The following is a 12020-nucleotide window of genomic DNA, read 5'->3' as shown; positions in this document are numbered from 1 at the left end:
TGGTTTCATCAAATATCTGAATCTGGATAGCTACTGATCCTGTCTGCCTGGGTCCCTTGTTATTACCTTTAACCATTTTCCAGAGGGCGTGAGAAACCCTTACAGAGCAGGACAAGTGTAGAGAACGGAGCCTAGATGCTCTGCACATGTGGAGGGTCCCCTGGGTCTGCACTCCCGTCCGCCCATGGCCACCAAATCAGAAAGCTGTCTAGGTAGAGGCAGCCTGCAGAGTCACACCCCCAGTAGAAACTGGGTGATTACAGGGAACAAACAACTTGGGCTTATCTCGTCTCACTTTTTTCCTTCCTTCACTCATGCTCACAGGAGAATTAAAGGGAAATGTTTCTGAAGGAAAGCTCTTGGCGCTCTCTCTCTCTCTCTCTTTTTTTTTTCAGAAAAGGGACTTTTCCGGAGAAAGAGGGAAGGGAGTGCAAAACAAAGAGGCAAACAGAGGACTTGGAATAGTCTATGCCAGAATTCCCACTCCAGCTCAGAAAAACCAGCTCTCTATCAGCAGTAGCCCAGCTTCCCCTGCAGGGGCTGCGGCCGAGTGGGGCGCTGGGGCCTGGCTGAGCCATGGCCCAGGTCCTGGTGGGGACCAGCCCCTGGCGACATTGCCCACGGGAAAGAAAGCCCCGGGGTCAGCAAACTACCAGCCCCCATAAGTACATCTAATTATGACCGCTTACTTCAAAAAGAGGATTTAACCCAAAGCAGATTTAGCAGGGCCTCTTCCAAAGGGCAGCGGGAGGCCCAGGCCTGACCTTTGAGAAAATCCTAAAGGCTTCACTGCCCAGGGAACTCAGCAAAGCCAGTCACCGTGGACGCCTCAGATCAGAACGCAGGGAAATTCAGCGATGCCAGCTTCAGTTATCAGGGTCCTAGTGAGGGTGTCTAATTTAGCATAATGAGCGTCGGTCAGCACGTGCCCACAGCATGTGCACTGGTGGTCAGTCAGGGGGGTGGCCTGGGCAGAAACATTGACAGGAAAATATATAAAGCACTAAAGTATAACCTGTTGAGTCAAAACTACTGTTTCAGAGTCTCAAAGTGGTTGGATATTTAGTGAGTCAAAGATTCTTATCTAAAACATGTACATCTGGTGACATATGTCAACGGTGCTGATCAAAGTATGAAAAGCATCATGATATATATAATTTTTAAATTCTGCTTTGATTTTTAAAACCTCCTACATAGCGCTTTGCTCAGGAGAAATCGTTGTGTAATTGCCCTAGTAAAATTAAACAACTCCAGAGGAGGGGCAGGGGATTGGAATTGTTAGTCTTGAATTGGTCAACATGAAGTTAGTAAATAAGTACACTTGGGACAGGCTCGTTGTATAATGAATATAAAAGTACTTTGTGAACTATAGAGCTCTCCATCGAGTGTTATTATTTCAATTATTCTCACAGTACACAAATATTAGGAAAACAAAAAAGAAAGGAATAGCTGGGTAAGTACCGTCTCTCCATCCACATACTTCATTTAAACCTACCACTCTGTAGGTGAATTCACCTCAGTCATTTAGCTTAGGTGGGAAATTGTAGAAAAGGCAGACCTATCTGGTTCTAGACCAAATGATTTACAAAGTGATCAGAAAATATTAATTCACACAGCTGGTTCTTTAAAATTATCTGATTTCAGATCTTTTAAAGAAATATCAAACAAGTTGCTACTCTTACCTGACCCCATTCCAACACAGGACACCTAGATATATGTAATTTACACGGTCATTCAAACCTTGTCTGCAATACCTATGCTTGAGGTCGGAAAGTTCATGGAGGTTGCGGGGGTAGAGTTTATTCTCACTGTTTGGTTGCCCCAAAGTATCAAATTGGACCATCTATTTGTCCAGACAAGAAGCTGATAAACCTGAGCTTCCAGCAGCAGAAGACAGACTTAAAGAAACCGTAAGTGGAGGGTATTGTACCTAACACCCCAGCCATTGCTCCCTTTCCCATTTCTCCTTCCTCAAGAGATGTACCAAGTCCAATAATAAGTAAACATTACCAATAACTTAAAAATTTAACACAAACCTGTTGTTTCACGCTTTTATTTACTTTCCTATTGAGGTAACTTTTTCTGGCAAATAAACTAATCTGGGAAAACCAGATCTCCTTTTTGTAACTAGATATAGCAAAGCTGGGACTGGCGAAGCTCTTTCCCAGTGGCTCTTAATTTGCAAGTCCTAAACACAGAAGCAGACACGCTTGGTAACTCAAAGCATCGGGATTCAATGTCATTGGTTTCAAAGACTGTGGAATTCACAGATGTAACCATTCAGCTGAGGGGAGGAAAAGGAGAGAATAAGCTAAAAAGAAGATGCTGAAAAACTGGAGAGTATCAAAGAGCTCATCACAAAGCGTTTCAATTTGAAGTCTCTGCTTCAAAGGTGCTAATCCCTGGTCTGAGAAAACTACCTACAGTGTTCAAGGCTCAACGCTGAATTTTTGTTCTGTTTTGTTTTACACTGAGTTTTAAGAGTTATGCAACCCTGAAAAAGTTAAGCAGGTAACTCTAGTCATTAAGTAATTCATACACAACCAAGTAGTAAGGTTTTCTATACCCGTTTTAAGAATGAATAGGATTCATTTAAAATGGTGATAATTTGTCTCACTGAATAAGTGCATTTTAATCCCAAAGAGAAAAAGTATATTATTTCTAATAGAAGGCAGTTAGTAGAGAGGCTTTTCAAACGTAAATGCTTCGTTGATCAAGTTAAAACAGAAGCTCCCTTAGTTTGTGGCTTTCTGGCTTTTCACATCCCAGTGGGAATGTGTTGCCGTATTTATACGAACCCCCAACATGCTCACATTAATAGTTCCAAGCAAAGTCTGTCTCACTCTCTGCAAACCGTTAGGAAATTAGGAATTAAACCCCGGGCACGTGTCCGCGGAGTCACGGGTGGAAATCTGATCCAGGGCAGGAAGGGCAGGACGAGAGCGCGGCCCTCCGGGGCGCGCGTGCGCAGTTACCTCTCCCGCTCCTGCTCTAGCAGGGTGGTGAAGTCGTCGCTCTTGTGCATGTAGTCCGTGTGCTTGTGCTTCTCGTTCTCCAGCTCGTACACCGTGCGCCGGTGACACTTCTCGGCCAGCAGTAGCTGCTCTAGCATGCGCCGGTAGGTTTCCTTCTGTTTTTCCTCAAGTCTGTCCAGCTGAGGACACAAACATGGGAAAGAGCTTAATACTTTACTTCATTTATGGAGGACTCTAAATAATTCGTTTGCATTGGTCTAATGATTTATTACCTGTAGGGGAGGACACGGAGTCTGCTCTTCTCTGCCGTTTTCCCCATGCCATCATTTTCTCTAGGCCAGTTGCATTTATGAACTAGCCACAATAGGGCTGCAGTAATTTCTGGCCTCTGGCCTTTTTTCTGTGAACATATGTGTGGTTCCTAACCTTTCAGGAGAGCAAACTCACTGTTTCAATGAGACGGTGAAGCCCTATACTCAGAAAGAAAGAGAATAGCATCTGGCCTAATCTCAGAAAAATAAAGAGCTCTGCAGGCACCAAACTCCTCCCCCGGGAGGAGGAAATTATCCTCATTGCAACCTTTTTTTTTTTTTTTAAGGCTTGCAGTTAAGTGCATTTCTAGGAAAAGTATATGAAGGACCCACAATCCTCTTCTTTCAAGAGGTACTAAATATAGGGAGAATCTCAGAACTTGCAGAGCGCACATATCTCAAACTAAAAGAGATCTCATCAAATATTATTACAGGGCTTTTTGTGTCTGTTTCTCCAGCCAGGCTATAAGATCTTTAAGGGACCATATGCCTTGATCATCTTTTTAGTCCCTGGTCCCTAGCACAGCACCTGGAAGAAAGTAGGTGTTCAGTACATGTGTGTTAAATTGGACCCAATCTTACAATATCGATAGTTCCCTATCCTACTCTCCTCTTCAAACCCTAGTGCAGGAGTTCTCACCCTCAGCACTACTGACATTTCTGGCCAAGGAATTCTTATTTGAGGGGCTGTCCTGTCCACTATAGGATTCTCAGCGGCATCCCAGGGCTCTGCCCACTAGATGCCGGTACTGCCACCTCCAGTTGTGACAAAACTCTCCCCAGGCATTGTCAAATGTCTCCTGGAAGGAAAAGTCCCCATGCCCCCCTCCCTGTTAAGAACCACTGCTCTAGGTGAATCAGATATATTTAGAATCCATTCTTAATCCCACAGCCAACTCTGTAAGACTCAGTGGAGTAGCTCCATGGGTATCAGCTTCAGAGCTACTCCCCTGATGTTGCACATTTGCCCTTCAGTCATAAGGAGGCTCTGAGGTTCCCTGTACAACTTTATTATATTTTCATTGTGAATGAATCATTTATGGGGCCCAAAATAAAAGAGATAATGGGCACTTAGATCCATTTCCCTTTTGGTCTTTCCAGTTTGGTCCTTAAGGCCTCATGTTTCCTCTTAAATAGATTTCTCTCTTCTCAAATTCCTTAATATTTTTCCCATTAGCTCTCTGTTGATAACAGGGCTAAAATCATTCCCTAAACCATGATCCTTTTGTCTGAAACATACTGAAATTTCTCCCCATCTCAAGTCCCTGAACTTCTTCTCCACCAACTTGATTCAGGTACACTCTTTCCTTAGTAAATTTTGGCCTTTGTTGCTATGATGATCTCATTCAATTTTCCTTCCACCTCTGTCCCCATAATCCTCAGTGCCTTCTGATTAGACCTCCACCCCCTTTGCCTAAGAACAGGTGACCAGTCAGACTGGTGAAGCCCAGGTTGGCCAGCCATACCTGAGATCATCAGGGAGGCAAATCGTACTTTTATGTGTTCTGATAAATTACTTCAGTCTTAATGGGACAGTCTATACAAGAGGTTTTTTCACTGGAATAACTCCCTGTTACAAAATATTCTCCCCAAGAACTCTCCATTTTTCCACAAGTGTGATTTTCACCATATGTTATAGAATTTGTCAAGCATTGATGGGACATCATCAGAAATGTGCAAGGAGCAGCTCTTTCCCCCTTTTTTTGTTTATTTTTTATCTTTATTTTTATTTTTTTTGCGGTACGCGGGCCTCTTACTGATGTGGCCCCTCCTGCCATCGAGCACAGGCTCCAGACGCGCAGGCTCAGCGGGCACGGCCCATGGGCCCAGCCGCTCCGCGGCACGCGGGACCCTCCCGGACCGGGGCACGAACCCGCGCCCCCCCGCATCGGCAGGCGGACTCCCAACCACTGCGGCACCAGGAAAGCCCTCTTTCCCCTTTTTGATCCTTCTTAACTTTGTCGTAAAGTAAGGCCTTCCCTCCTTTTGAGAGTATTTGCAAGAGCAACTTCTGCCTGTTTTCTGATACCCTAACCCTCTCCTCCCTGAGGAAGGAATGGTTTTTAAAGGTTGTATTGGGACAGCGAGCTGGGCATGAACAGCCCTGCCTTTTCATTTCTTATTTTTTACTCTGTCTGCCATAAGATGGTACATTGTACTCTCCCTCAGGTGCTGTCTCCAGAGTCTAGGAGAGAGTAATAGGAACCTGGTGGTGGTCATCTACCTATTTATGCCAATAATAAAGTTAATGTTTCAAGTCATCTGTCAGACTCCTGCAGTTATCCCTCAATCCGTTCAAGGAACTCGGGAGGCAAAGATGGGGGCGTTATTAATTGGATGGTTGACTGAGATACCCAGAGAGAGAAACACTGTAGGGGCATCTGGAGGAAAAACAGCATATGTTGATATTAATTGTTCCAGGGCAGCCTAGGTAGGACTGCTAGGCCCTAGCTTTAGTATGTTCTGTCCGTGTGGGCCTTTGAGATTGGCTGTTCTCAGCAGCTACCGTGCTGGGACTAGGCCCCTGGAGTAGCTGCTGTTGTCTCTGTGGGCTGTGTTCACCTCACCTACACCAGTGCAGCTTGACCTCAGCACTGGTTGCATAATCAGGAAGACAGTCTTTTTGTCCTTTCATGCATCTGGAAGGATGCTGACACATTGGTGTGTGAGCTGTGTTTTTCACCCAGAACTGCAGACCAGACTTTCTTTTTTTTTTTTTTAATTTATTTTTGCCTGTGTTGGGTCTTCGTTGCTGCGCGCGGGCTTTCTCTAGTTGTGGCGAGTGGGGGCTACTCTTCCTTGTGGTGCGCGGGCTTCTCATTGCAGTGGCTTCCCTTGTTGCAGAGCACGGGCTCTAGGAGCGTGGGCTTCGGTAGTTGTGGCACATGGGTTCAGTAGTTTTGGCTCGTGGGCTCTACAGTGCAGGCTCAGTAGTTGAGGCGCACAGGCTTAGTTGCTCTGCGGCATGTGGGATCTTCCTGGACCAGGGCTCGAACCCATGTCCCCTGCATTGGCAGGCGGATTCTTAACCACTGTGCCACCAGGGAAGCCCTGCGGACCAGATTTTAAACTGCAAAGGTAGTAAATTCCTCTTTAGCAATAAAGCATTACTGTGTGAGGATCTAGTTTTCAGTTTTAAATTCAGGATGTAGGAACTAACATAGGTAGCAACAGATCAGCTGTGCCAGACCCTGTTTCTCGTTATTTTGTTTGGAACTGCACTGAGCTCCTAGGAGAGAACTGAAGTGGGCTGACCTCTTGGATCTGTGTGGCTTGTCCAGAGACTCTGAAGACCACCTCCCAGCGGATTCATTAATCATGTATACTGTGTCCCATGGCTTTGGGTTTTCAGGCTCCAAATTGTGGCTCAACCACAGAGGAATGGTAGTTCTTATTACTGAATAGTGAAAGCGAAATGGGCACCTATTACTTTGGAAATGTAGCTCCCACTTGGACAGAGGTGGAAGGAAAATTGAATGAGATCATCATAGCAACAAAGGCCAAAATTTACTAAGGAAAGAGTGTACCTGAATCAAGTTGGTGGAGAAGAAGTTCAGGGACTTGAGATGGGGAGAAATTTCAGTATGTTTCAGACAAAAGGATCATGGTTTAGGGAATGATTTTAGCCCTGTTATCAACAGAGAGCTAATGGGAAAAATATTAAGGAATTTGAGAAGAGAGAAATCTACTTAAGAGGAAACATGAGGCCTTAAGGACCAAACTGGAAAGACCAAAAAGGGAAATGGATCTAAGTGCCCTTAAAGATAGGACTATAAGAAAACAAAAAGAGAGAGATTTTAGTCTTTGTTGAATCAGAATGGGTGACAGAGGAGGTAGAGACAGGAGAGCCTAGAGAGCAGAACAGCGTGACTGCCCCACAAAGAGGGTGTCGGGATCAAGGAAACGTTTGAGGAACATGCTGTCAGCTGCAGATGGTTCTTCATGAGATCAGTTGGGGCCCTTTCTCTTGAAGACTGCAACAGCCATTCAAAGCGGTTACATAAAATATAGACATGCTGAAGAATTAAAATCTGAGATCAGGGTAGGATATGTAAAGCAATTTGGGGTGATTTTCATGGTGTCAGCCATGGTGGATGGGCCCTGAGCGAACATGCTCCAGAAACTTGGAGACGTAGATTTCGAAGGAAAGATGACAAACGAAAGGGGATTCAGGCAGGACAGCAGTAGATTCAGTCCAAACACCGGTGTGCTGTGACGGGAAAAGACTCCTTAGGAGATCATCCAACTCAAGAACATACAAGTAGATAAGATTTGTGTTGAACAAAGGATCCTTTTGAGAGACTCATAACTCCTTGGTTTTGCGTCTCTCGCTGAGGGTGACCACACACTACACAATACGGAAGGTAATATTCAGAAAACAAATGTCTGGGTCTGAAAGCATAGGGGAAGTTAGAGGCAAACAAACAAAAACTCTATGATCCCTAAAATAGTGATAGAGAAAGAAGGGGCCATTTGAAAAACTGGTCAAAAACAACAATAACAATAAAACTCAGCTGAGCCTTCCTACTGGAGGAAACGTTGTGACAAAAGAAAACATTTCTGTTGCCTTGAGTAGGACAAGTTACCCAAGAATTAGAGAGTTCAAACACGAGGGAAGGCGAAGTTCTGAGGAACGGTCACCTGGGTAAGGTTAGGTCCCCACTAGGTCCCAAGGCAGACAGGCTTCAGAAGGTCACCTGCGGGAAGGGGTAATACCACACCGAAACAAGGGGGCAGTAAGGAAAACCACTGGTACAAGATGGGTTTCCTAGGCCTGGACATCATGGCTGAAAAAGAAAAAGATTCAAGAGATTTCACATATGCAGGTGGGGGCTTCCCTGGCGGCGCAGTGGTTAAGAATCTGCCTGCCAATGCAGGGGACACGGGTTCGAACCCTGGTCCGGGAAGATCCCACGTGCTGGGGAGCAACTAAGCCTGTGCGCCACAACTACTGAGCCTGCACTCTAGAGCCCGCGAGCCACGACTACAGTGCCTGCGTGCCACAACTACTGAAGCCCACGCGCCTAGAGCCCGTGCTCCGCAACAAGAGGAGCCACCACAACGAGAAGCCCGCGCACAGCAACAAAGACCCAACGCAGCCCAAAATAAATAAATAAATAAAAACATGCAGGTGGAAAAGCAGAGCACCTAAAACAAGACCTAGGCATGGAGGACGTCACCACCGCAAATCCCTAAACTTCACAAAAAGACAGATAGGTTTCAAATGCCACTCACTGAGGGCAACGATAATGCATGAAACAGATTCCTCCAACCAACCCAGGATTCGCCATTTCCCATAATTATTAGCCTCTTGATGGCGGCAGGCTCTGTCTGATGGGGACAAGTTCCCCGACACTGACTGGCATCCTGTTGTACCTGAAGATTTTCTCTATCCATCCTCCTTCCCTCAGACACCCTCTAAGTCTCTGCCTTGATCTTGGTGACATGAGCCTGCTTTGTGCTGAGTCCTGAGGTCAAGGAATATTATTACACTTGAGAAAAATGGACCTTGCAGCTGGGGCTTTTCTTGCATTTTTAACAATTTATGAATGTGAGGTTGGTACAATGATAACTGCACGTGTCCTAATAATCTTTGGACTCTTTGAGTAAACACAGAATAAAGGACTTCAGGATGTGTTAATTCAACTTTGAAAATGCCTAAGGTTAAGATCCTTCTGGCTAAGGCTAAGCAGAATAAGAATTTGGGAAGGAAAGAAACTGAACCCTTAATTTCTTTGCAATTTTGCTTAAGAATTATGAACTTTGATATCTCAGACTTTAGTTTACAAGGAAGTTCAGGGTGATTTAATATTTGCTGCTTAATTTCTCCCCAGATACCTGGCAAGAGAGGGGGGTCCACCATATTGGGTTCACTGCTTAACCTTTGGTGGATTCTGTTGGATGACCTAGCTGGGCCTAATTTGGGATGAAAATTGGAATAAGCAGCAGTGATTTTTGGCTTGAGGTACAGCATGGCTTCTAGGAACAAGAGCTGGACTATCTTCTCATGATACCAGGAGGCTAATGGAACAGCAATATATGGGATTCTTACATCATGAACTTGGAAGCAACTCTCTTGCCCCTGAGCAACAGGAACTTGATTATTAAGCCCAAAGGATTAAGAAACCAAATATCTGTAAATGGTGGAAGAAATCTTTTCTCCTTTCAGCATTCTATTTCTCTCACAAAGCAGGACTTTACCATTTTGCCAGTGTTGGGAAAAGTAGCTTCTGTCCTTCCCTCTACCTCCTTATTCCTTCCTCCCCAAGGGAGGAACAACTGTTCAGATTGTTGAGTTGAGGGGAGAAAGGAACCAAGAAGCATGCCCAGCTTAAGCGAACTCCAACAGGACAACCCAAAAGAAAGGTGGGTGTTTTCTGCTCTGCTCCTCTGTCCACTTGGGTTAGGCCTACTTTCTGAAGGTAAGTTGGAAACGCCTTCCTTTATGTACTGTCCATAGAACTCAGTGGGTCAGAGGCAGTGATTCTGGATGTGTGTGATCTGCAGACCTACCTCTTCCTTGAGAGGTCATACCAAGCTCTAACTTGGGAGAAAAGAACTAAGAAGCCCAAATGATACTATTTATCCAAGCCAAGTTCTTCAGTCCAGGTGATTATAATAATTATATAAAACTGATATTTTGGGCTTCCCTGGTGGCGCAGTGGTTGAGAGTCCGCCTGCCAATGCAGGGGACACGGGTTCGTGCCCCGGTCCGGGAAGATCCCACATGCCGCGGAGCGGCTGGGCCCGTGAGCCATGGCCGCTGGGCCTGCGCATCCGGAGCCTGTGCTCCGCAACGGGAGAGGCCACAACAGTGAGAGGCCCGCGTACCGCAAACAAAACAAAACAAAACAAAACAAAAAAACCGATATTTTGACCTCTCTATGTCTTTTACTCCTCGAGTCTCTCCAGGTTTGGAACTAATTAAGAGTGTGAGCAATTATCACCCTCAGCTCCCAGCAAATACTAATGGCTGATATTTGTTGAGTAGCTAGTATGTTCCAGACACTATGTTAAAAGTTTTACAGGCGTTGCTTCATTTAATCCTCACAACGCTATGAGATGTGCACGTGGCAGAGAAGAACACTAAGGCTTAGAGAGCTGAAGTGACCTGCCCAAAGCTACAGGCAGCTAATAACTGTGGGTTATCTCAAACGTGAAAGTGGATTCAGCCAGTTGACTCTATTCTATCACATATTGATAATTACTCTTAATGCTTAAGGAAAAGATGAGAACAGAGCTCCAGTTCATCCTGGTTGCAGAAATTAGAAAATTATGGGCTGTCAATCTGTCGTGAATACTTTCTAAAGCAGGTCTTTCTGAGATCTGTCAAGCTGAGCTGCTGCAAAGGCTTGTCTTAAGCTAAATTACAATAAATTGCTTCGCACTTTTCATTTCTGTGTTCTTTATTCATTTATGATACTAATTTCATAGCTATGATTTTTTTTTAACATGAATTCCGAAGAGTCAGTATGGCTAGATCCATCAACTGGTTCCCTGATTCTTCATTGAACTTCTACGATGATATGAGAGTATTTTTAACATGTAATATCATGGGTAATTAACAACAATAGTTGATAGTTCCTAATACAGTCTTGTATAAAAATGATTAAATATTGTCCTATTAGATTCCCTTTCATCTTAAAGAACTGCCCTAAGCCTTCCATTGGGATTTTGCTTCAACTTTTATGTTTTAGCCATTCACATGAGATCATTTTAATGGTCTATAAGATATCAAAACTGAGTGGCTTTATAACCATAAATATCAATAATAAAAATCAGTTTAATTTTAGGCTACCAATTTGATAATAATCTGAAAATTCAATGCTAAAACCCATAAGCACCTCAAATTTTTACACATATCCCTTCTTAGAGAAATAAAAGAATAACAGACTGAAGAGCAGGTAACTATCATAATCACATGAGAAACATATTTCGGGCTTTAAGTATATTTAAGGAAATACTTCTACAATTCTTATCAATGAAATGTATCCACAGTAATTCTGAATTATTTAATTATACTTTAATTCTATATTAGGGCATCATAAAATGCTTGCCTTTGAAAGAAAACGTTAAAGCGTGTAAAATGGAAGGATGTGGAGACATCCCTCTGAGGCTTCCTTCTCAGGGACTTGTCGGGGTATGTTTTTACCTCTGAGATGGGTTTCTCATACACATCTTCCCCTATGGACTTCTCCTGGGCCAGGATGGCATCTCGGTGCAGGACCCGCAGCACTTTCTCCGGCTCCGCAGACCCGTAATGAGCCTCCAGAACCTCAGGCTTGGTTTTCTCCGTCTTCAGCATGTGGATCACATCTTCCCTGGCCTGTGGGGGAAAGTGCAGCAAGGTCAGACGGTTGACAACATAAATCCTATGCCGGGCTCACAAAATCAACACGGAGTTTATTGAATATATTCCTGTCTCGTCAGGGCTATGGGCAAATTTACTGGGTGTTTTTTGTTCTTTTTTTTTTTTTCTTTTTACCAAAAGCAGATTGGCAAGCAGATACTCTGCTTCAGGTTGCTAGGAAGCCGGCAAGCAGAAAAAGGGTTTGTGCTAATATTAACTACATAAAAAGTGCTTGATCTAAGTAGCAGTGATTCTGAGAAGGGGGAGGACTGCTCCTGGGGACACTTAGCCCTTTTTCAGTGCACATGAGGTCAATGACAATTTAAAGTTTTCTAGTTTTCTGTTTATGCCCTCAATATACAGTATTCAAATCTGGCTTTAAAA

The 12020-nt window shown here is 44.2% G+C and overlaps 1 protein-coding gene across 3 annotated transcripts in view; it reads right to left on the bottom strand.

The window, feature by feature from the left end:
* FILIP1 (filamin A interacting protein 1) overlaps positions 1-12020 on the bottom strand; it is a 216171-nt gene that overhangs the window by 49830 nt on the left and 154321 nt on the right. For all 3 annotated transcript variants that reach the window (XM_060030338.1, XM_060030336.1, XM_060030337.1), the window contains 2 exons: positions 11439-11612; positions 2976-3154 (listed from right to left, as the gene is read on the bottom strand). In XM_060030338.1, coding sequence (XP_059886321.1) covers positions 2976-3154; positions 11439-11612 — 353 coding nt within the window. The remainder of the gene's footprint in view (positions 1-2975; positions 3155-11438; positions 11613-12020) is intronic.

The sequence above is a fragment of the Delphinus delphis genome, chromosome 14 (assembly GCF_949987515.2).
Source record: "Delphinus delphis chromosome 14, mDelDel1.2, whole genome shotgun sequence".
NCBI classification, from domain to species: Eukaryota; Metazoa; Chordata; class Mammalia; order Artiodactyla; family Delphinidae; genus Delphinus; species Delphinus delphis.
Note: the sequence above shows the minus strand (reverse complement) of the source record. Positions and strands in the feature narration are given on the sequence as shown.